We start from the raw sequence: 26007 nt of genomic DNA, 5'->3' as shown, positions 1-26007 counted from the left end.
TGGAAACTTCCCGGACTTCCGGGTTAGCGCCATCGGCTAATGGCGGATTCCCTCCGAGCTCCGGAGGGAATCGGCTCCGCAGGATCCGGGTCTTGCCGCTGCGGCGACGCGGGGACCCTCAGAAATCACAGGCGCTGAAGCCTGTGAACTTGGTGACTCGGCGGGCACCATGTGTGCCCCCCGACCCGCGAAGGAGCCTTTTTAAAGGCTTTGGAACGGGGGACGGGGTGAGCGGCGCGGTGCTGAGAGTCGACTGCTTCTCCTGCGGAGTGAAGCCGCATGCCATGGTCGGAGAGCGCTGACTTCTTCTTGTGAACAATTCGACTCTAAAAGCAACAACCCGTGAGTAATACGGAAATTGGATTTGTAAAGAAAAAAATTTTTTTTTAATTAGGCACGATTGGGGAAGGCGCAAACAGGAAGTCCGTCTCCCCGTCTTATAAATAATCTAAAGCAAGAACTAGCTAACTAAGGTCGAGAGAATTTTTTCTTCTTTATTGGGTAAAAGACATTAATTTCACGATTTGGCAGTATAAGTAATTTCACTGGAGGATAAGAGCTAATTTTGAGAGCTGAAGTGCCACCCCCCGGACCCGGGAGTGATCCGCGAGAGAGCCTGTTGAGGAGATATAGAAGAGTTTGACAGCTGTCAAATTAGCTGTCAAGAAGGAAAAAGAGAACTTTGTTTCTGCTATCTCTGCTGGATATATTTGCTACAATTTGGTTATATTTTGTTGAAAACAAGGAAGAACTGATAAAAACTAACTTGATTTTTGGATTTGAACTGGAAGGAAGATAAAGTAACCAAAATCCCTCTAGAGGGGATTTTGGGACATTACAAGAATGGCGGAAGGAGGAAAAATTCAAGCTAAATTGGACAGAGTGTTTCTTCTCTTGGGAAAGTTACAAGGCCAAATTGATGTTTTGGCTACAAATGTTGCAACTCTGGACTTAACAGTAAACAAATCCATTGAATTTGATAAGGGCTTGACTCATGAAGTCCATGCAGCTGGACAAGAAGAGAAACTTGAAAGATTTGAGAGTGTGGAGAAAGAGATATATGTTGTTTCTGAGGAAAAGGAAGGAGGAGATGTAATGTTGCAGGTGACAAAGGAGAGCCAGAGGCCTGACATGATGGCTACAAAGGAAAATAAGTACTGGATGATGAAAATCTGTTTTGAATTGAAGATTGAAGAATGGAGAGATCTCCTTATGTGGAGATCTGAAGACCTATGGATTACAAATTTGATTAAGGTGAAAGTTGGAGCTTTTGGGACATTTGGACTTAAAAGGAGTAAGAAACAAGATTCAGGCTCCACTTTTAAGTATGGAGGTCTGGCTGGAAGAAATATGGACCCTATTGGGACAGAGCTTCTCCGAGATCTGGTGTTTAATATTAAGGACTACCAAAAAAACCGGCAGAGAGGAATTGAGAGAGAATTAAGAGCCTCGGACGTGAGGTCTCCAGGCTGATAGTAGACTAAGACTGATGGACATTTGTTGGGGATTGAAACCGGGAAAGGGGGGGTGGGGTTTGGGAATCCAAAGGGTGCAGAATAATAATCTGTTTTTTTTTATTTTGTTTGTTATTAGTATGAAAATTGGGGAATTCGTGGAAGGGAATTTGGGTCGACTTTAGAAAAAAGTTTTAAGAATGAGCACTGATGTTTAAATACTGATGTTTATAAGTTAAAATTGTTTTTTTTTAAAAAAAAATGAATTAAATATAAAAAAGGTCAAAAATTGGGGACAAGAACTTGTTGAATTAACAATTTGAATTGGAATATAAGAAGGGGAGGTGTGGGGAAGTCAGGGAAATATGTTATTGAAAATAAGGATTGTAAACTTTATGTGTTTTTAACTTTTTTGTTTTTTCTTTTTGATTTTTTTTTTAAAAAACAAACAAACATTGGAAACTTCCCTAAACAGGTCTGCCTTCAGATGTCTTCTAAAAGTCAGATAGTCCTTTATTTCCTTGACATCTGATGGGAGGGAGGGCGCCACCACCAAGAAGGCCCTCTGCCTGGTTTCCTGCAACCTCACTTCTCGCAGTGAGGGAACTGCCAGAAGGCCCTCGGAGCTGGACCTCAGTGTCCGGGCAGAACAATGGGGGTGGAGACACTCCTTCAGGTCTACTGGGCCGAGGCCGTTTAGGGCTTTAAAGGTCAGCACCAACACTTTGAACTGTGCTTAGAAACGTACTGGGAGCCAATGTTGGTGTTTCAGGACCGGTGTTATGTGGTCTCGGCGGCCGCTCCCAGTCACCAGTCTAGCTGCCACATTCTGGATTAGTTGCAGTTTCTGGGTCCCCTTCAAAGGTGGCCCCACGTAGAGTGCATTGCAGTAGTCCAGGCAGGAGATAACTAGAGCGTGCACCACTCTGGCAAGACAGTCCGCGGGCAGGTAGGGTCTCATCCTGCGTGCCAGGTGGAGTTGGTAGACAGCTGCCCGGGATACAGAATTGACCTGCGCCTCCATGGACAGGTGTGAGTCCAAAATGACTCCCAGGCTACGCACCTGGTCCTTCAGGGGCACAGTTACCACATTCAGGACCAGGGAGTCCTCCACACCAGCCCGCCCCCTGTCTCCCCAAAACAGTACTTCTGTCTTGTCAGGATTCAACCTCAATCCATTAGCTGCCATCAGTCTGCGGGCAGGTAGGGTCCCAGCTTGCATACCAGGTGATGACCTATGCCCAACTCTAGTCCTGACAAACTGGGGCTGTAGCTCAGTGCGAGTGCATCTGCGCTGCATGCAGAAAATCCCCAGATCAATCTCCATTGGCACAGGCTTGGAATGTCCCTAGTCTGAAACCCCGGAGAGCCTCTGCCAGTCAGTGTAGGCAAGCCTGAGCTCAATGGACCAAAAGTCTCGCTCCATTTAAGGCAGTTTCCTATGGTCTTATAAGGGAGCAGAGACTTTTCATGCAGGAGCCAAAGGCGTTATGGAATCTCTGTGTCTGGGGGTGTGTGAAAATATATAAAATATAGTTCACACTTCCCACACATAAAGAAGTGTAATGTTCATATGGACCTCTTCCAAATAGCTTTATAAGGCCCCAGGGGCTTCTATAATATTATACGCTGTTTGAGCTTCCACGTTTGGAAGATCCCACCGCTGCTGCCTTTTAAAACCGATCCGTTGGGCCGAAAGCGCTTTCTCAGAAGGTGTGCATCCTTCTGCCTGCCCACCGGCCTCCCCAGCAATAATGCGTTCCCATTTCATCCATTCACACTCGCTCGCTCTGGACTGGCAGAGGAAGAAGAAATGACACTTTCCCTTTCAAGTTGGAGCAGGGATCAGCAAATCAGAGGTGTCGGAAAGGCGATGTCGCCAGGACCAGCTTCTCTTTCCCCTCCTTCCCGCTTCCCCCTCCTCTGAGAACATTAGTGGATTAACTGGAGTTATTAATGGATTTATGTACTCAAGAATGGACTTCAGGCAGTGCTGCTATGAATTGTATTCTCTTAGGTGTATCTGGGCTGTGGGTTGCGCAACAGAAGTATATCAATGCCTATTAGTTGTGGTCCAATGGAACCTCCAGGCTCAGGGGTAGTCTACCACCATATCAACTGCTGGAGGATGCTGCTATCTGCAGCCTCCTTTCTCTGTCCCTGGATTCCCAAGCATGTTGCTCCATCTCAGAGAAAAGGATCCAGGGGGGAGTGACTGCCTGGGAGAAGCAGTGAGTGCGGAAAGGGTTAAGCCAGCGAGGCGGGTGGCACTGTGGTCTCAACCACTGAGCCTCTTGGGCTTGCCGATCAGAAGGTGAGCGGTTCAAATCCCTGCGATGGAGTGAGCTCCCGTTGCTCTGTCCCTGCTCCTGCCAACCTAGCAGTTCGAAAGCACACCAGTGCAAGTAGATAAATAGGTACCACTGTGGTGGGAAGGTAAATGGCGTTTCCGTGCACTCTGGTTTCCATCACGGTGTCCCATTGCACCAGAAGCGGTTTATTCCTGCTGGCCACATAACCTGGAAAGCTGCCTGTGAACAAACGCTGGCTCCCTCGGCCTGAAAGCGAGATGAGTGCTGCAACCCCATAGTCGCCTTTGACTGGACTTAATCATGCAGGGGTCCTTTACCTTTTACCCTTTTTACCTAAGCCAGGGGTGAGGAACTTTTCTTAACGTGAGAGCCGCATTGCCTTCTGGGAGCCATGTGCCAGTGGCAAAAGTGGGTGGAGCCGTGAATGTAAATTTTACCTCTGTACAATAAGATTGATCTCTGCCCTCCAGCCAGATAAGCAGACAGCGTTCAACAAACCAGGCAAACATACTTAGGGAGGAGTCAAAACAGAGGCATGAGAGGGTGTGGCTTGGGGAGAGTCTTGAGGGCCAGACAGAGAGATTGAAGGGCCGCATTGAGCCTTAGTGTCTCCATCTCTGTCCTAATGATAGGGAAACGCTGCCATATTTAATGGAATTTGGAGCTGTGAGTCCAGCACTATGCGTGCAATGTTTTCTGACTAAAATTGTCCACAATTCCTGCTTGTATGAAACCTACAAGTACAAAAGCAGAGCAGCACACAAGAAGCTCATAAACTGCCCCCCAGTTCACACATTAGGCTTTGACCCAGCTGACACGCATTCAAAAGCCTCTGGGTGACTGTAGTGACATCAGAATGGGAGTTACAGGCATCCACACAGAGCCCCCTCACTTGCTCATTCAAACCAGCAGATCAATTCCTTTAGGTAAAAGGTAAAGGGGCCCCTGACATTTAGGTCCAGTCGCGGATGACACTGGGGTTGCAGTGCTCATCTCGCTTTATTGGCTGAGGGAGCCGGCGTACAGTTTCCTGGTCATGTGGCCAGCATGACTAAGCCACTTCTGGCGAACCAGAGCAGCGCACGAAAACGCTGTTTACCTTCCCACCGGAGTGGTACCTATTTATCTACTTGCACTTTGACGTGCTTTCGAACTGCTAGGTTGGCAGGAGCTGGGACAGAGCAACGGGAGCTCACCCTGTGGCGGGGATTCAAACTGTTGACCTTCTGATCGGCAAGCCCTAGGCTTGGTGGTTTAGACCACAGAGCCAAACACTGAAAGCAGGAGTTGTGACACTGAAAAGGTGGACCACCTGTAGCTCTAAATTCTGACAGCTGTTTCTACAGTCACCTGGAAGCTGCTGCTGCTTCCTCTTCTTCTTCTTCTTCTTCTTCTTCTTCTTCTTCTTCTTCTTCTTCTTCTTCTTCTTCTTCTCACTCATAGCCAAGTAAGATTGTCTTCCATGAACATGGTTTTAACTATGAGACCATAAGTGACTGTGGAGGCCACTTCTGGATCCACACATCCTTCCACAGTGTTGACATTGGTTTCTGGGCAGGAGTTGATCACGGTGTGGATTCGCCAAGCATGCCTTCCTCTTGGCACGTTTCTCCCTTGTGTCCTGAGTTCAAGTGTCTTCAAAGCCCAGGATTTGGTAAAGGCTGTTCTCCAACTGGAGCACTTGCAGGCCAGTGTTTCCCAGTTGTCAGTGTTTATACTACATTTTTTAGATTTGCCTTGAGACAGTCTTTAAACCTCTTTTGTTGACCACCAGCATTACGCTTTCAAATTTTAAGTTTGGAATAGAGTAGTTGCTTTGGAAGACGATCATCAGGCATCCGCACAACATGACCAGTTCAACGAAGTTGATGTTGAAGAATCATTGCTTCAACACGGGTGATCTTTGCTTCTTCGCCTATCTTCCGATTTGAAAACTTCTCTGAATTTCTCTATGACTTCCCCTTTTATAACCAGGAAACCCCTGGAGGTTGAAAGTTGATTGCCCAAACTGAGATCTCTACATAACACATATCCAAGAGAATGGTTGCTGTAGCTTAGCAGTGTATATCTGCTTTGTACACAGGAGGTTCCCATTTCAGTCTTCAGATGGGGCTTGGGGTGTCCCCTGCCTGAAATCCTGGAAAGCTGCTGCCAGCCTGTGTGGCCAATACTGAGTCAAATGGACCAATGGTCTGACTCAGTTTAAGGCAGCTATCTGTGCAGAACAAGGCAACCCACTGCTTGCATGCATCTAGTTATATGCTTTGTAATATTGCAAGTAGCCAGTAGTAGTTGATTCTATCATTGCTTCTCTCCCTTTATTAAAAGCCCCTTTAGAAAAGAAACAAAAATGTATGGAGGCATAAAAGATAACTTTGTTTTCTCCAGAGCCATGTTATGAGTTCCGTATCTGGGATGGACTTTCCAGGAACGCATAATGCAGACCTTATTGTCTGGTGCAGCTCAGATGCTTAACATGCGCAGGAAGAGCTGATAAGCTATCTGCCCAATGCTTTTACTAGCAGATTTAAGCTTCACTCACTCACTCATGGAAATAGGAACCCACATCTCCAATCTCTGGTGTGCCCGGCTGTTTGCGGTTTGCAGAATTGGTGGCTTTGTACTTCTGGAAGCGATGCTTAACAAATAAGCGCCTGTGGTCTGTCCCATATAGAAGTGTAGGGCTTCCAGACTATTGCTGTTTTCGGGTGGGATTCCATCACATCCAGATAAATTGCCCTGTTGTATTTTATAGGGTGGTCTTGTGCAACAAACCTGCTCCTCCCCCCCCCCAAAAAAAACCAGTGCGCTGGAAATGCATTGGGGAGTGTGGGATCGCACTTATTTTGTTGCAACGTCATCTAGTGTCCCTCCAAACACATCAGAACAAATAGGCATCATCATCTAAGCTCCCTGCCCAGGGCTGGATTAAGGCCCTGAGAGGCCCCAAGCGGTGCAAAGATTCTGGTGCCCTCCATGTAATTCGTAATAAATTTATGAAGCATTACTAAAAACAGGGGAAGAGTGCGTAGTGAAGCCTCAGGAAGTTCAACAAGCTCTCTGCCTTACTTGAATTTCATAGAATCATAGGAATTGTTTAGATTGAAGGTCCCCTGAGCAGTGCCAGATTTACGTATAAGCTAAACATGCCATAGCTTAGGGCCCCACTCTCTTGGGGCCCCCCAAAAAAATTTAAAGGGGAAAAAACTGGATGTACATTTCCAAAATATAAGATAAAAAACAAATAAAATAAAACCTACATACAGCAAGAGTGTTTTGTGTTGTGCAGGCTCCTATGATGTAAGGAATGGGCCCCACCTGCTAGCCTGCTCCCTAAAATATCACTGGTTTGCTCCTTTCTATATATAGGGTGCCAAGATTCTGCATGGACTGGTTCCACTGCAATATGTGCAAATGGCTTGAGATACCTATTATGTCCATAAATTACCATATAGCATTTATTCAGCACAAAAAACAGTGACCGTTTGTTGTTGACAAAGGACAGCTGGACATATAAAGGGCCCCATTACCTTCAGTAGCTTAGGGCCTCATGAAAGCTAAATCCGGCCCTCAGTACAAGCCTGCAAGCCCAGGTCAGGGAAGAGCAATAGCTCAGTGGCAGAACATCTGCTTTGCGTGCAAATCATTGCCTCAACACGGGTGATCTTTGCTTCTTCCAGTACACTGGTATTAGTTCGCTTGTCTTCCGATTTGAAAACTTCTCTGAATTTCTCCATGACTTCCACTTTTATAACCAGGAAACCCCTGGAGGTTGGAAGTTGATTGCCCAAACTGAGATCCCTACATAACACATATCCTTTCTATATATAGGGTGCCTACATTCTGATACCTATTAGGTCCATAAATTGTTGTTGTTTAGTCGTTTAGTCGTGTCTGACTCTTCGTAACCCCCTGGACCAGAGCACGCCAGGCACTCCTGCCTTCCACTGCCTCCCGCAGTTTGGTCAGACTCATGTTAGTAGCTTCGAGAACACTGTCCAACCATCTCCTCCTCTGTCATCCCCTTCTCCTTGTGCCCTCCATCTTTCCCAACATCAGGGTCTTTTCCAGGGAGTCTTCTCTTCTCATGAGGTGGCCAAAGTATTGGAGCCTCAGCTTCAGGATCTGTCCTTCCAGTGAGCACTCAGGGCTGATTTCCTTCAGAATGGATTGGTTTGATCTTCTTGCAGTCCATGGGACTCTCAAGAGTCTCCTCCAGCACCAGAATTCAAAAGCATCAATTCTTCGGCGATCAGCCTTCTTTATGTTCCAACTCTCACCATGTAGCATATATTCAACACAAAAAAACAGCGACCATTTGTTGTTGACAAAGGACAGCTGGACATATAAAGGGCTCCATTACCTTCAGTAGCTTAGGGCCTCATCAAACCTAAATCCGGGCCTGCCCACGAGAGTCTTCTAGTCCCCTGCAATGCAGGAATATGTAGGTGGCCTGCATGGCGATAAAATCCACGACCAGGAAGTTATCAGCACCATGCTATAATCAGCTGAGCTAACTTGTGGGTTTTTAACCAGCCAGGCGCCAACTGCGTGTGGCTGAAACTACATGAGCTGAACGTGCACCAGATGTGATCATGCTGTAAAAAAAAGGTAAAGGGACCCCTGACCATTAGGTCCAGTCACGGACGACTCTGGGGTTGCGCTCTCATCTGGCTCATCACGCTTTACTGGCCGAGGGAGCCGGCGTACAGCTTCCGGATCATGTGGCCAGCATGACTAAGCCGCTTCTGGCGAACCAGAGCAGCGCATGGAAACACCGTTTACCTTCCCGCTGGGGTGGTATCTATTTATCTACTTGCACTTTGATGTGCTTTTGAACTGCTAGGTTGGCAGGAGCAGGGACTGAAAAACAGGAGCTCACCCCGTTGTGGGGATTCAAACCGCCAACCTTCTGATCGGCAAGTCCCAGGCTCTGTGGTTTAACCCACAGCGCTACCCGCATCCCTGTGATCATGCTGTAATAAATAGCAAATAAATAACACACCTTACGTGCTGCAAGTTCTAAGGTCAGTCCCTTGCACCTGTGTTTCAAAGGAGAGTTGCTGGCAAGGCAAGGCAAGGCTATCTGAAACAACTCTCTGACTTGGGACCTTCATGTGATTTAGAAACCCAAGATCTCTGCTGAATCCATTGTTTCCATCAATGGTCTTGTAAAGGGGAACTGGAAAGAAGGAGGAACTCGAGGGTGGGAGAAGATGAACATGTGGAAAAAGAAGCAGAGGCGAAGGTGGGAAACTTCTCTCGCATCCCGTCAATTGTGTTTTGATCACTTAACAGGATGATGGGGATAATTAGGGAGAATGTTCCATTGTCTATGACTTTATGCATACAGTTGCATCATGCGCCGCAGGGAACAATTTCACGCCAGCAGGTGGATGCATTGGTTAACTGAAGAGGATGTGTCCATTTTGACCTAACGATCATCCCCCAATTAGCATCCTCCCCCTACCGGTGAATTTCTGGGGGGAATCAAATGACTGAAACAGGTCTATGCAAAACGCTCACCCCACCCACCCAAATGAGGGCACAGTGGTGCTTAGAAAGCTTTAAGTGGAAACCTGGGACTCGTTCTTAGTTATCCTGGGGCCATGTTGGAAAAAAGAAAGCCTGTTTTCGTTTATGCTCTTTTTCCTTCCTCTTTTTCAACAACAACAAAAAAGTTGAAACTGGAAGCGGTCCTGAACCAAAGTCCTGAAATCTAAACACACCCAAGCTTTAGGGAGCATTCGTAGCTTGAATCTGGAGTTGGCGTTCCTGCTAATGCGCCCTGCCCTCCTGATTCTCCCAGAACCCTCCCAGATTCTGCAAACGGCCAAGTTGCACAAGGCCTAGGTGGGAACCAATAGTTTAAAACTGCACAGAATTGGTGCGCAACTCTGCATCTTGAGAATTACATTTCCGATGGGCCAGTGCTATTGCGTAGATAGATGTCTCCTCATGATTATCTCTGCTGTGGTTTTGCTAAGCAAAAGAAATACAACCTGGAGAGGAAGATAAATCTTGACAGGAACCGGTTTGCGAAACAGCTCCGCCGATTTATGAGCGCCAGTAACAAGCATGTGCTGAACCGGGGAGAAAAGATGGTTTCTATTCAGCTGTGGGGATGGAACTTCCTTGTAGGGAAAACCCTGTTTAACCTTATCTTTTAAATGAGGCCCTTTGAGTTTCCTAACACCAGCCTCCCACCTTCTTCCTAAAACACTCACCAACAGTTTTGAAATAAGCAGTAAATGATACCAGACTAGGATGCAGTTAATGGAAAGGGAATAGGGGAAAGAATAAAAGACAAAGCAGGAATATCTCTGCCTTTCACTGGAAAGGGTGAAACAATTTAGGTTTCCAAAAAATAAATACATCAGTTGATTCAATTCTCTATGAAATGAGCAATTATACTTGGAAAGTGAAATGGCTCTCTTTCCCTCATCCCTTTTAGATTAGTGAGCTCTGGTTTGGTTTGTGGAACAACTATTAGGAAGCACCAAAGCCAGGGATGTAAGGAGGTAGTGATTTTCATATTGCCCTATGTTCATTGCAATCTGCACTTTCTGTTCTGCTACAGTTTTGCCTCCACTAAAACCTGTTTCATTCATCTCCCTATCTGCTACGGGCCGTGCATTTTAACAGAAGGCAAACTGTAGAAACATTAATTGGTTGTGTGATATTTGCAGACTAATAATAATAAATTTTTATTTATACCCCGTCCTTCCCAATTCAGAAAACCAGGCTCAGGGAAGCTAACAACAAATTTAAAACACTTAATTGATGCAACAAAAAACAGCATAAAATACAGTATAAAATGGGAATAATAATAAATTCAAAAATCAATTTAGGGGGGAAATCCATCCAATAAACATTAGATGATCACCAGGGCTAGCTGGCTAAATTAGTCCTATTTGGGCCAGCGAGGAGACCAGGGGAGAATTAGCTGTGGGATCCCAGAGCGGGTAATCTAAAAAAACAGCAGGAATCTCTGGTAGCAGGTACTTGGGAGTTCTTTTCAAACAGCCATTGGGGTGCCCCTGCCAATCAGAATAAACTACACTGGTGTAAATGGGAAAATAGTTGAATTTAGCACACAGTATTCATCTACGCTCCTTTGTTCTTTGGCATGATCTGATCTTTGCTGCCTGGATAAGTCGAAGACAAGAAGGGAAAGGAGGAGTAAACAAGTTCTGAACAAAGCAGAAGAGTTTGCAGGGTGGTGAAGGGAGAGATGGGTTCTTTTCTGGAATACAGATATCAGAAGAGTCAATCTGCCGGCCAGGCTAAAGATCCACCATGCTGTTTTCCACTGCAGAAGAGATGTCTCTTCTGGGAAGCCCATCAGTGCAGGGCATGAGGGCAATGGCAGAAAGAGTGTGGTGTGTTGTTGTTGTTGTTTAGTCGTTTAGTCATGTCCGACTCTTCGTGACCCCATGGACCAGAGCACGCCAGGCACACCTGTCTTCCACTGCCTCCCACAGTTTGGTCAAACTCATGCTGGTAGCTTCGAGAACACTGTCCAACCATCTCGTCCTCTGTCGTCCCCTTCTCCTTGTGCCCTCCATCTTTCCCAACATCAGGGTCTTTTCCAGGGAGTCTTCTCTTCTCCTGAGGTGGCCAAAATATTGGAGCCTCAGCTTCAGGATCTGTCCTTCCAGTGAGCACTCAGGGCTGATTTCCTTCAGAATGGATCGGTTTGATCTTCTTGCAGTCCATGGGACTCTCAAGAGTCTCCTCCAGCACCAGAATTCAAAAGCATCCATTCTTCAGCGACCAGCCTTCTTTATGGTCCAGCTCTCACTTCCATACATCACTAGTGGGAAAACCAGAGCTTTAACTAGACGGACCTTTGTCGGCAAGGTGATGTCTCTGCTTTTTAAGATGCTGTGTGTCTTAACATCTGCAAAGGAAGCAGATTCAGGGCTGTGGTCCTAGTCTAAACATGAGAAGAACAGAAGATGAGCCTGTTGGATCAGGCCAATGGTCCATCTAGTCTAGCATCCTGTTGGCCAACCTGATGCCTTCAAGTAGGACCTGAGCTCAAGAACGCTTGTGTTCCTGAACAACTGGTATTCAGAGGCTTAGGGCCTCTAGCAGTGGAAGATAGTCGTGATGACCTCCATGAATTTGTCTAATCCTCTCACACCTTTCACCCCACACTTTTCTCCTACAAATCACACCCTTCCCGGCTGATGATTTTCTGGCAATCCAGGGGGTTTACAGTCACGAAAGTTCCTCCCGAACCCTCCAGCTCCCCCCTGCGTGCCTGTTTTCAGCTGTGAACCTTTGCTCCAAATATTTGTCTTCTCGGCTAATTTGTGTAGGAGGGATTGCGCTGAGGTTTGCTGCCGGCGGCCATCCTGGCTCGCAGGGGTGTCTTTTGAGCGACGCCTTCGGTCCAGCACTAGACAAACATGCAGCATGTGGCCGCAAATTGTGGGTTTTTGGCTCCCGGGGGGGACGTTCTGCAACGAACGAGCCGCGCCGAGCCTTCCAGAGATCTGTAAATATTTGCACGCATCTCTTCTCTCCCCCTTAGCCCACCCCACACCCCTGGAAAAAAAAGAAGTGAGTGATGAGAACGGCCGGCTTAAGAGAGCCAGGAAGGGGAAGGGAGAGTTAAACCTGGATAGGAACTCAAATCTGAAATAACAAACAGGAGGCCAGGCTGAGTCAGAAATAAATAAAAGGACAGGCCGAGAATGAGATCTCAGCACTTCATTAATCCCATAACTTCTCATAAGCATTACCTCATGAGGAATTTCATATAAATCTCTTCGGATTCATTTCCATCCATTAACCGATGGTCCACGGCGTAGGGTCCAGCCATCCTCAACTCCTCCACCACCTTGGTTTCCCTCCTCTGCTTCTCGCCAACCAGATCTCATGTTGAATTACGGCCGTGTCCAAAGCAACGGAGCACGCCAGGCTGTTTTGGAAGCAATGTTGAAGCCGTTTGTAAAGAGACAGGAAAAAATCGCAGCTTTTCCACATCCATTGGACCTTGTGTTTATTGGCAGTTGGCATCGTGCAGCTGCAATCAGAAACTGAGCCCAGAATGGCGCTGCTGTGAAGTTTGGATCATGGTTAAGAGGGGGCGATTCATGGCCTTGTGTGGTATTTGGGGGGGGGGTTGCTAGAGGAATGAGATTTAGGGCTTGCCAAAAAATTCTTTGCTTCGGCCTAGTATACCTGAAGGAGCGTCTCCACCCCCATCGTTCTGCTCGGACTCTGAGGTCCAGCTCCGAGGGCCTTCTGGCAGTTCCCTCTCTGCGAGAAATGAGGTTACAGGGAACCAGGCAGAGGGCCTTCTCGATGGTGGCACCCGCCCTATAGAACGCCCTCCCGTCAGATGTCAAGGAAATGCAGTGGTACCTTGGGTTACAGGCGCTTCAGGTTACAGACTCCGCTAACCCAGAAATAGTACCTCGGGTTAAGAACTTTGCTGCAGGATGAGAACAGAAATTGCACAGCGGCAGCAGGAGGCCCCATTAGCTAAAGTGGTACCTCAGGTTAAGAACAGTTTCAGGTTAAGAACAGACCTCCGGAACGAATTAAGTTCTTAACCTGAGGTGCCACTGTATCCAACTTTTAGAAGACATCTGAAGGGAACCCTGTTTAGGGAAGTTTTTAATGTTTGAAGTTTTATTCTGTTTTTAATGTTCTGTTGAAAGCCGCCCAGAGTGGCTGGAGAAACCCAGCCAGATGGGTGGGGTAGAAATAATAAATTATTATTATTTATGGGAGGGCCATAGCCCAGTGGTTTGAGCATCTGGTTTGCACGTATAAGGTCCATGTTCAATCCTTGGCATCTCTGGCTAGAAGGGTCAAGCAGAAGGCAATAAAAGCGCCTCTCTTGTCCCTGAGACCCTGAAGAACCGCCAGTGAGACTAGACCAGGAGCAGCCGATACCCAGTTTTTATAGAGAATTCTGATTGTGTTCACATTTCAAGGACAATCTAAGACCACATTATCGTCACCAAACGTTGCATGTTTCCTGAAGTCAGGGAGCAGGTTTTTGTCTATGTTTGACTACAGTTAGGTGCCATTTTGAATCAACATGGCGGGCAGAAACTTTCAGAACCGCACTGATTTTTTGGTTTCTTAGAATCCCCAAGCAGCACCAGATATGGGGAAATTGCTTTGCAAGCAAAAATTGTGTGTATTAGGAGAAATTCAGACAGGAATGCTGATGAATTTGCTGAGGGCTTTTTTTTAAAAAGGGGGGGGGAACTGATTTGGCAGTGTGGAGAACTGAACTTAAGGCTGAACTGAACTTAAGGCTGAACTTAAGGCAAAGTAAGAAGCTGAGAGAAACGGAAAACTGACAGAATGTGCCCATCACTAACTAAAAACTCCATCATCCCTGATCCTAGGCAATGCTGGCTGGGGCTCATGTGTGTTGTCCCGCAAAATTGGGGCGGGGAATTACATTTCTCACCCCTGGAGTAGACAGCACTGAGCTCAATAGACAAATAGTCTGATCTGGCATAAAGCACATTCTTATATTTGTGTGATCATGGCAAAAGGCAGCGTTTTAAGGGGGGATTCCCTCCACCCCAATATTAAGAAAAGAACAGCACTCCTTTGAGCAGAAAGAAAAACAACTCCCGCAGCTGCTGCATTGCAAGGTTTGCCCTGCTGGGATGGCTTCCTTTAATGTGGCAGTTCAAAGGAGGCAAGTGTTTTCACCCCTCTTCACATGTCTCCTGAAAGATTATAGGAACATGGTGCTAACTGCCTTCCCCTTCCTTTCAAAGCACCATCCTTGTTTGGGTGACTCCCCCAGCAGAGCCTCCAAATGTCCCTATTTTTCGGGGACAGCCTCAGATTTATAGAAGCTGTCCCAGTTTCTGATTTGATCCAGGAATGTCCTGCTTTTCCTTAGGACGTCTCTGTTTTCATTAGAGAAATGTTGGAGGGTACGGAATAGGATGTCCCCATTTTCATTAGGAAAATGTTGGAGGGTATGGCTTGCATGTCCCTATTTTCATCAGAGAAATGTTGGAGGGCGTGGAATAGAATGTCCCTGTTCTCATCGGAGAAATGTTGGAGGGTATGGAATAGGATGCCCCTATTTTCATCAGAGAAATGTTGGAGGGTATGGAATAGGATGCCCCTATTTTCATTGGAGAAATGTTGGAGGGTATGGAATAGGATGCCCCTATTTTCATCAGAGAAACGTCAGAGGGTATGCAATAGGATGTCCCTATTTTCATTGGAGAAATGTTGGATGGTATGGATTCCATGTCCCTATTTTAATCAGAGAAATGTTGGAGGATATGGAATACGGTGCCCCTATTTTCATCAGAGAAATGTTGGAGGGTATGGATTCCATGTCCCTATTTTCATCAGAGAAATGTTGGAGGATATGGAATACGGTGCCCTTATTTTCATCAGAGAAATGTTGGAGGATATGGAATAGAATGTCCCTATTTTCATCAGAGAAATGTTGGAGGATATGGAATAGGGTGCCCCTATTTTCATCAGAGAAATGTTGGAGGATATGGAATAGGGTGCCCCTATTTTCATCAGAGAAATGTTGGAGGGTATGGAATAGAATGTCCCTATTTTCATCAGAGAAATGTTGGAGGGTATGGAATAGAATGTCCCTATTTTCACCAGAGAAATGTTGGAGGACATACGGAATAGGACGTCCCTATTTCCATCAGAAAATTTTGGAGGGTATGCATCAGCCCCTTCCAGTTTGGAGGCGTGAGCACCCACAACAAGAGGGTCCCGATCCAAATTCAGTGCCCGGAAAAGTGCGATGCTGTAACCTGTGCAAATGCTGCAATTTCAGCAGGCGTGCCTCTGTTTGTGTCCTGTCTCCTCTTCCTGCAATGTCGGGGGGGAGACCATGCAGGATAGAAACATAGGACGTCACTTTCAGCTAAATTGGACTATTGGTCCTTCTTGGAAGAGGCTGTCCAAGGTTCCAATCAGGGGATATTCCCAGCCTTCCTTGGAGAGATGGTGAGGATTGGACTTGGGCCCTTCAGCATGCGAAACAGATGCTCTACGGCTGAGCTACAGCCCTTTCCCCGAAAGGGAAAAGTCTTCCCAGGCGGAGATGCTTTTGGCCGCTTTCAACCTGATGATGTATTGGTTCCCTTCCAGCTCCCAGTCCCGCAAGGAGCCTGATGGGCTTTGCAGCTGAGTTCCTCAGGCATCCTTCCCCACCCTCTAGCCTTTGGCATCCCCAGCTCATGACGTTTTCTGTCTTGCAGGCAATGCAACAAGACCTCTAACGGCAGCGACAGCTGTGACCTTATGTGCTGCGGCCGCGGCTACAACCCCTATATGGACAAGGTGGTGGAGCGCTGCCACTGCAAGTACCACTGGTGCTGCTACGTCACCTGCAAAAAGTGCGAGAGGACTGTCGAGAGATACGTGTGCAAGTGAGGCTCCCTCCTCGTGCCGCTCGGCTCCCCTCTGGGCCCACAGACTGAGACATCTGTGCCACATTTCCCAGCGCTTTTCGGACAGGAGAAAAGCTTTCCGAAGCCTGGACGATGTTTGCTTTGCTTTTTTAAACAAGAAACCCACAAGACTGTTGGAAAGCCATCGCAACGCTGGGATGACCAGACATTTCATAAATTGGGAAGCATCTTTCACAATCCGCGGAGGACAGCATCGCTTAAGCTGGCAAACAGGTGTTGGCGCTTGGATCTTCCTTGCCAAAACAACCGCAAAGACCAAACTCGGTTCTTATATAGTGGACAACCGGTCTTCTTGTTATTGTTCAATGCCTGGCCACTGAGTGCCTTCTGTGTGTGGTATGGGGCCGGGGGAATGGGAAGCGGGTTGCCAGGAATCGGATAAGAACACATGAAAGTCAATACAGGAGAGCCTTTGTTTCTCTGTTGTAACGTAACATGACATTGGATAGCGGACAAAGGAAATTTTACAGTGTTTTACTGCAGAGGCTCTCTCCCTCTCTCTCTCTCTCTCTCCTGGTTCCCTTTTCACAACATCGTTCTTTTTTTGGATGGGAGTGCCGTCAAAGGAGGAAAGATCCCCATAGTATTTTGCCCCCGTTTTCCCCTTCTTTCTAGGGTTGAGTGACTGTGCCTGGTGTGAGTGATTGCTTTTGACCAGAGCTTCCCAAACTTGGGTCTCCAGCTGTTTTTGGACTACACATCCTATCATCCCTGACTGCTGGTCCTGCTAGCTAGGGATGATAGGAGTTGTAGTCCAAAAACAGCTGGAGACCCAAGTCTGGGAAACCCTGCTTTTGACACACGGTCACTTTGAGAAGCTGATGACCCAGCGGAAAGGAGCAGGCAAGGATCAAGCCCCGTTCCTCAAAAGTGAGCGCCCACTGTCGTGAATTTCACGATGCATCTCGCTTTCTCTTGAGTTCTCTCTTGTGTGCCTTGCTCAGAGGCTCCTGCGCTTGCAGAGCATGTCCAGAAGGAGGCGGTATGCCATGCATCTGAATTGGCAGAGAGGGAGGGCGCAAACATCAAGAACAACGCAGGAGAGACTTGGGGCACCTCCAGGCTGTCTTAGTTTTGTGGGTAGGATTCAGTTGCAGACCAGCAAAGACAGGTTGCACAACTGGAACCAATCTAGCCGCCTTGGGGACTTTTGCTGGAAGTAAAGTGATGGGGAAGAGCTCTTGCTGGTTGCCTAACCTCCCTGCAGGCAAATCAAGATGCATGCTCAATAAGCAGGCCATCTGGAAGTGCTCAAAGTCCTACTCTTGCAGCAACCACTACCTCCCACAGCTTTAGATTTGGGGCTGGGCAGTTGGAGGGTAGCCTCCCCCCAGAGTTGGCATCAGGTTTCTGGGAGCCCTGGGCATGGTGTCCTCTGGGGGGTCCCCATTGCAACCTGGTGGTCTCCCCAAGGAAGCTTATGAGGTGCCAGTGGGGAAGAGACCCTTGTGCTTTGATATTTTTCTGAGGGCAGCGGGCACACTGCAAAGCAGAGCGCCCCCTGAGGCTGTAGCTGCACGCTGCCTTTTCTCTAGAATGCTTCTAAGTCCTGAAAGTGGCGAGCGACTGCAACCTTGGCATCACGGCACACTTGCCGTGCAAAAGAAAGCCAAACAAAAGAAAACGATGCCAGCAACCAACATCAGAACCAGTGGGCACTTTGGGGTTGCCCTGGCAGTTGCCTGAGCATGCTGGGTGCCAACGGCAGGCCTGGCTTCACCCCTGTCAGCCGTGAAAAGTCAATGGAGCCTCCAGGTTCAAGAGCAGTCTTTCTCGAAATACCAGTTGTTGGGAAAACAGAGTCAGGGACAGCAACCGTTGTCTTTGTGGCATTCTGGGATGCACCCGGTGGACCACTCCCAGGACCAGGACGCTGAGCTTTCACGCCAATCCAGCAGGGCTCTTCCTTATGCCCTGGCCCCAGACCTGCCAGCTGCTGATCCTTGCATCGATCCACCTTGAAAGAGAGCTTCGGCGGCAAAGGACAATCTCATGCGTCCCATTCATGGTGTCAAGATATGGCTGGGAATGTGCATAATCTTGGATTGGTACCCAAAGTTCAGCTGCTATTATTCCCAAGCAGGGAATCGTGGCATGGCACTGCTGTAAGTGTGTAGCACAGATGGGACCTAAAATAACCACGGCAAGTGATGCGTTGAGGAAAACCACATGGCAGATTTTGTGGTTGTTGTTGTTTTTTTAAAAAAAGAATATAATTATACAGTCGTACCTTGGAAGCCGAACGCCTTGGGAGTTGAACGTTTTGGCTCACGGACGCCGCAAACCCGGAAGTGAGTGTTTCCGGTTTGCGAAAGTTCTTTGCGAATGACGCAACTTCCGCAGCTTCCGATTGGCTGCTCAAACTGTTTCGGGAGTCGGACGGACTTCCAGAATGATTCTGTTCGACTCCCGAGGTACCACTGTATAGCTGAGTTCGAAGCTTGGAAGCTGGACCTAGCCAGTTCCTCAGTCTGTCTCATTCACACATCACTTGCATTGCTCAAAAGAGTTCCTAAAACACAGAGAAGTCTCGTTGGTAAAGGAAAAAACAGTTATTTACTTATAGTTTCTTCAGATTTACAAGGATGGCTTTGGATTTTAAACCTTACATGGTGGGAGCTGGTTTCTCGTGGCTGCTTCATGCAGGAGAGAGGAAGGAAGAGTTTGGGAAGGGGAAGGGTATTGCTTGGGAATTTGGCAGGAAACCGCGAAGAATATTCATCCCTGACTATCTATTAGTCTCTGGGACGCGGGTGGCGTTGTGGGTTAAACCACAGAGCCTAGGACTTGCCAATCAGAAGGTCGGTGGTTCGAATCCCCGCAACGGGGTGAGCTCCCGTTGCTCGGTCCCAGCTCCTGCCAACCTAGCAGTTCGAAAACACGTCAAAGTGCAAGTAGATAAATAGGTACCACTCCGGCGGGAAGGTAAATGGCGTTTCCGTGCGCTGCTCTGGTTTGCCAGAAGCGGCTTAGTCATGCTGGCCACATGACCCGGAAGCTGTACGCTGGCTCCCTCGGCCAGTAAAGTGAAATGAGCGCCGCAACGCCAGAGTGGGCCACGACTGGACCTAATCGTCAGGGGTGCCTTTAACTTTATCTATTAGTCTCAGCCTTGCCCTCTCCTGAACGGAGGCATGCAATGTTGCTTATACCCAACCACAGACCAAGACAAGGAGAAAGGTTTGTGTTGGGGACACCTGGGCTCAAGTCTGTGGGTGGTTCTGCTAGGCCAGAGATGGGAAAGGTGTGGACATAGGTCATCTTGGCCAACCCCCTGACCAGCAAGAATCACAACTAAAGAATATTATCTGCTGGTACCCTGAGTCTCACTGCAGTTGGTTCTGGAGGGGGGCGTTCATGTTTGTGTGTGTATGCTAGCTACAGACGAAGAGTCTTGAGACCCCCACAGAGGGATATGCATGAATTTCAGACACTGACGTTGTCCCTTTTTGGCAGACCTCGCCAAAAACCCTGGGACAGGCTGCACGGTCCTGCCAGGATTAATCCCAGCACAGAACCACTATCTTTCGCAGATGTACATATTTTGTTTTGTATGCGGAACATACAGAAATATTTATGAAAATATATCCGTTGCTTTCCCCACCCTCTATTCTACTTTATATATAAATATTATATATATATATATATATATATATTATATATATATTACAAGCAAGCTTAACAATGGTATGAAATAAAGGCTGGAATTGCACACGAATCTTGAGAATGCTTATTAGCCTGAAGCAATGCTTTTCCTGTGCAGGTGCTGGCAATTTGAGTCTCAGATGCCATTGGGGCAGCATGGCATAGTGGCTAGAGCACCAGGCTAGGAGCTGGGAGGCCAGGGTTTGGATCCCCACTCAGTTATGAAGCTCACTGGGTGATCTTGGGGCCCCCTCGCTGCCTCTCAGCCTACCTCACAGGGTTGTTGTGCGAACGGGGAGGGGGGAGACTGAATATAAACGCCTTAAAGAAAGGAATGCATACATGAGCAGGGCCACATGATCATCACCTGCACCAGTGAAATGCACTCTCTGGTAGAGTCCCAGGGCAGTGGCAAAACCCACCATGGATGCTGGCTTGAATTTCCCGACCACCAAGAAATGCCCATCATCTAGGTCCCCATGCCAATTTCCTACCACATCCCCGAAGTAGCTTCACCCCAAGGCATTGTGGGAAATTTAAATGGCTGCTCTCAACCTCCTGTTGCACATTGGAATGCTGTTGTCCAGTTATGTCTTTCAGGTCCCAACCACATAGGAACCTAATACAATGGTACCTCGGGTTAAGAACTTAATTCATTCTGGGGGTCCGTTCTTAACATGAAACTGTTCATAACCTGAGGTATCACTTTAGCTAATGGGGCCTCCCACTGCCACTGCGCCGCCACAGGGCGATTTCTGTTCTCATCCTGAAGCAAAGTTCTTAACCCGAGGTACTATTTCTGGTTTAGTGGAGTCTGTAACCTAAAGTGTCTGTAACCCAAGGTACCACTGTATATTGGTGGGTGCACTAGAGAGCCCTTCATTGAGGTCCTCTTCCAGCCTGTCTATGAAGGACATCAACAGAGGGACATAGGAAGCTGTTTCAAAAGAAAGCCCTTCTTCACGCAGTGCAAGGTGAAACTATGGATCTCACTGCCACAGGATGCAGTGAGGGCCACCAACTTGGGTGGCTTTAAAAGAAGGTTGGGCAAATGCGTAGAGAAGACTGGAGATGGCTTCTAGCCATGATGGCTATTCTCCACCTCCACAGCTGGAGGGGGCAAGTCGACCAAATACCATTTGCTCGAAACCACAGGAGGGGAGTGTGCTCTTGTGCTTGGGTCCTGCTCATGGGCCTGCTTTGGAGTATCTGGTTGGCCACTGTGTGAGCAGGATGATGGGCCAGACAGACAATTGGCCTCATCCAGCAGGCCATCTTCTTCCATTCCTTTGTCACTTCCCTTTTCAGTTCTTAGGACTGTTTGCTGATGTGTGTTGACTATTTGCAGACTAGTTGTGCTGCAGAAGGCGTGCTGGGGAGACCACACATTCAAGAAACGCAGAAGTAACTTTTGCTAGGTTTTAATAACAAGAACTCCTTTTACACTAAATTACATTATATCAATAAGCATGACCCATCCACCATCCCATTCACCAGAGTACTGATAGAGCTACATGCTGCTCTTTGTATACCATACCCAACAGCTTAATTACCACAACTTAACAGCACCTGCTATACTGCTTCACAGCTGTAAAACTAGGTCACGTTCTTGTGGAACCACATCTTGTGGAACAATAATGAACCTTCAAATTTAAAGAGACCATTCAACAATGTGGACCATCTCGCATGACCTGCTACGGCAGGGATGGGGCACCTCGGCCCTGGGGGCTTTCACACGGCCCTTCAGCCCTCTTTATCTGGCCCCTGGAACTCCCCCCAGGTCACACCCCACCCCGGCCCTGCTTTTCAATCGTCTCAAATGTACCCCTGAACTTGGATAATGTTTCTTGCCTGCCTGGATGAAGATGAGAGAGAGATGGTTGAGTAGGTGAACTTCACTCATTGCTCCACCCACTTTTGCTTCCGGCTCCGTCCAGCCATGGGATGTACCCCACCCCCTGAAGATTGCCTAGAAAGTTATGTGGCCTTTGGGCTGAGAAAAATTATTATTATTATTATTATTATTATTATTATTATTATTATTATTAAATTTTATTTATACCCCACCCTCCCCAGCCAAGACCAGGCTCAGGGCGGCTAACACCAGGTATATAAACAATTGATTGAAATACAACTTAAAAACAAAATTTGTTATGTACTGAAGCTCTCATCCTGGGCCAGCAGGGGGATACTGTAGATAGTTTTCACTCAGGTCCACATATGCAAATAAGGGATTGAAAGTGACGTTCAGTGGTTGGATAGTTACAGAAAGTTGTTACAGTTGCATTGTAGTGGAGCTCTATATAAGCAGGCTGGCTGAACCCTTCAGTTCAGTTCTGTTCTGGCCTGTGAATAAACAAGAGCTGTTTGAAGAATCGCTGTGTCGTCTGATATGTTCACCCACAACTTAACAAGATTAAAATACAACATTAAAATGCAGCCTCATTTCAGAAGGAACTCAAATCAAAAACTTTTTTGGGGATGAAAACGTCGAGTCTTCACCAAGGCCAGCTATCCAGACGGGTCCTACGTGGGCCAGAAAAAAGCCAGGGAAGTCCCCAAACAGGAGTTCCATCACAGAAGGAGAAAGGGAAAAGGAAAGAGGGGAGGAAGAAAAAGGAAGAAAAAGCCCCCTTCCTTGTGTTTTGGCCTCTTTCCAGCCTGTCTAATATCCTTTGGATGTCTCGCCTCATCTGTGGTAATAATGATGTCCGTTTGAGAAAACTCCCAGCTGCCCCTTTGTGGGGTTTTATTCTGGTGTGTGTGTGTGTTGTTGTTGCACAGGCAAAAGAGGAAAGTGCCTTTACACACTGATACGGAACGGGGGGGGGCATGTCTTCTTCACCTTCTTCTTCACTACAATATATCCATTTATTTCAAATTGTCAATGTCAAAAGGGTCTAAAATCTATAAAATTCATAGAAAATCAACGTGCCAATTTGCTCAATTTCTCCAGGACTCCATGACACCTCCCCTGTCCTCCATAATCCCTCAAGTAAGGTGTTAAGACCCTAATCCTGTCAAATCACTCTGCCAAGCCTTTCCTCCGGGCAATGCCAGGTGGCAGACTATGCATACATGGACCATTGTCTTCCCATCACTGGCACTCAGGAAGTGCTTATCTGCGCATATCTCCAGCTCTGCATATTCCCCCCTCCCTCCTCCATATGTTAATCCGGTGTAACCCAACCTCTCCTTAATGTATTCATGATGTAATCTCTGTAACCCAACCTTTCCTTAATGTATTCATGATGTAACTGGGATGTATTTTGCACTGTATTCTGGGACATGGAGGGAGTTTCAAAAGTTCATGTCACCCCTTTCTCGCTGTTCAATCTCGTCTTGAACCTGTTGCGCAATAAACTTGGATCTTCTGCAGTTTGCTCCTGTCTCCGGCTGAGCTCATTTTCTTCCGCAGGGACCCGCGGACTTACTTAGTCCTACGAGCTGGGTGGCAGAGTAGCCCCGCACCCAGATTTTACCGTAACAACACACACACACACACACACACACACCCCCCACAACAGACAAGGCAAATGACATTGTTTCCCATGAAGCTACACATTTGGGAGTTTGGGGGGAAAGAGAGAGAGAAGAGGGTTTGGGCGAGGAAAACTGCAATCTGAATGCAATTAACAATGGCTTTGTCAGGAAAGTGATAAACGGGTCCCGGAGGGATCAGCCTTGTTTCCTGCTAGAAAACAGACCCCTGAAGGCAGAACCACTCAAAGTGTCTTGCTGTGGAAGCCATGTGGCTGGTCTGCTGGGGAAGAGAAACCAGCCCTCTCTCTTTCTCACAGGTTGCATGCACTGCTCCCTGGGACACGGCCTCCCCAACCTCTTCTGTACATAACGTGCAAGGAAGGCCAGGGACAGAGGATAGCTTCCCCAAATGTTGAAAACGGCACGAGAAAGGGATTTTTGCCTGGAGCAAAATTACTGTAAACTGCTCTGCGGATGAAGGATGCTATATAAGTTTGATTAATAATAATAATAATAATAATAATAATGCAGGCTGCCATTCCGTTTTTTCCTGCAAATGGGACAGGAGCAAGCCAGCAGTAAGTCACACCAAGGAAGTGGAGTTTGAGGTATTTTAGCAGAGGTCGGATGGCCATCTGTCAGAGATTCTTTAGCTGCAATTCCTGCATTGTGTGGTGAGTCCCCCCCCCCAGTGGAAATAAAGACACATGACACAATTATTAAGGTTATTAAGGTTAATGGGCTAATGAGGGTGAAAGAGGAGAGTGCAAAATATGCTCTGAAGCTCAACATCAAAAAAAACTAAGATCATGGCCACTGGTCCCATCACCTCCTGGCAAATAGAAGGGGAAGAAATGGAGGCAGTGAGAGATTTTACTTCCTTGGGCTCCATGATCACTGCAGATGGTGACAGCCGTCATGAAATTAAAAGACGCCTGCTTCTTGGGAGAAAAGCAATGACAAACCTAGACAGCATCTTAAAAAGCAGAGACATCACCTTGCCGACAAAGGTCCGTATAGTTAAAGCTCTGGTTTTCCCACTAGTGATGTATGGAAGTGAGAGCTGGACCATAAAGAAGGCTGATCGCTGAAGAATTGATGCTTTAGAATTATGGTGCTGGAGGAGACTCTTGAGAGTCCCATGGACTGCAAGAAGATCAAACCTATTCATTCTGAAGGAAATCAGCCCCGAGTGCTCACTGGAAGGACAGATCCTGAAGCTGAGGCTCCAATACTTTGGCCACCTCATGAGAAGAGAAGACTCCCTGGAAAAGACCCTGATGTTGGGAAAGATGGAGGGCACAAGGAGAAGGGGACGACAGAGGACGAGATGGTTGGACAGTGTTCTTGAAGCTACCAGCATGAGTTTGACCAAACTGCGGGAGGCAGTGGAAGACAGGAGTGCCTGGTGTGCTCTGGTCCATGGGGTCATGAAGAGTCGGACACGACCAAACAACTAAACAACAACAATGGACTAAATAAGGCCACAACTTTATTGGTTACAGGTGATGAGCGGTATTGGCTTAGGCATTGGTCGTAACCGGCTATATCCAACTTCAGTCCGTCCGCTTGAAGGGTTAACCACCAGTAGGGGGAGTCCTGCTGATGCACATCAACTAGGAACTCCCCCGGGGTCACCGCTCGGGGGCGTGCCCTAGGCCCTCACCTCATTAGGCTTCGGACAGGGCCACGCCCCCTGGAATCCTTTATCGGACTACCCTTCAATATGCGGGGCAGGTGATAGCGCTTCCTCCCCTCTTCCATCTACAAAACAATACCAATACCTAACCGCCAATACCAAGAAAGTTGTGACGATTTGCTATGAGGTAGGTGAAAAACCAAGTGGCTGGTGCCAATTTGCCAAGTGGAAAAAATTCCTACCAGGCCCCTCAATGGCGACCAACTGAAGTCCATAGCAAGGTCAAGGAACAAAAACCTTAAAGGGCAGGAAACAGGAGCAGCTGGAGGCGGTAAAAGAGGGAGATCCCCAGCCGCGCCTGTGTTAAATAGGGCAGGCCACGCCCCCAGAGCCAGCCGATTGGCTGACCAGGAGGTGACGCAGCCGGGGATTCCCTCAATCGCATGGAGGGGCTGTGAAGCCTGCAACACCACCTCCTTTGCATGGTGGAATTTGGACTAGATGACCCTACAGTACTATGATATGGCAGTCCAGGGTTTATTTCAACAAGGCTTAAACAGCCCCATGGTGCTATTTGGCTGGAGGTGCTTCTTTTCAGCAGGGGAACATGCACACAAACCACACAGAGCAGGACTGAACCCTTTGTTCACTCCAGGGGGTCTCCTTCGCTAGTGCATTCCTCTCAGTGAGCTGGTGACCTGCTGAGTGGAGAATTCATTCCTGCAGGGAACCTGAGAGCCAGTGTGGTCTAGTGGTTAGAGTATCAGACTAGGACCTGGGAGACCAGGGTTTGAATCCCGACTCAGCCTGAAGCTCATTTGGGCCTGTCACCGCCTCTCAAGGGCAGTCATTTAATTTTATCCTGATTCTAATTTTAAAGCTGTATTTTAATCAATTGTTTGATTGTGTTTTTTAATGTATTTGACATTTGATGTTGGCTGCCCTGAGCCCGGTCTTGCCCGGGGTATAAATAAAAATTTACTTACTTACTTATTTACTTACTTCAGCCTCACAGGGTTGTTGTGTAG

General features: G+C 47.5%; 1 protein-coding gene across 1 annotated transcript in view; it reads left to right on the top strand.

Annotated features, from left to right (window-relative positions):
* The window catches only part of WNT11 (Wnt family member 11), a 61095-nt gene extending 41152 nt beyond the window's left edge, over positions 1-19943 (top strand). Inside the window, exon 6 of the mRNA XM_053385453.1 lies at positions 16000-19943. Within this exon, the coding sequence (XP_053241428.1) occupies positions 16000-16174 (175 nt within the window). The 3' untranslated portion in view covers positions 16175-19943. The remainder of the gene's footprint in view (positions 1-15999) is intronic.
* The last annotated feature ends 6064 nt before the right edge of the window (positions 19944-26007 follow it).

Source organism: Podarcis raffonei, chromosome 4 (genome assembly GCF_027172205.1).
Source record: "Podarcis raffonei isolate rPodRaf1 chromosome 4, rPodRaf1.pri, whole genome shotgun sequence".
Classification (NCBI taxonomy): domain Eukaryota; kingdom Metazoa; phylum Chordata; class Lepidosauria; order Squamata; family Lacertidae; genus Podarcis; species Podarcis raffonei.
The sequence above is the reverse complement of the archived record's forward strand: the minus strand, read 5'-3'. Positions and strand labels throughout refer to the sequence as shown.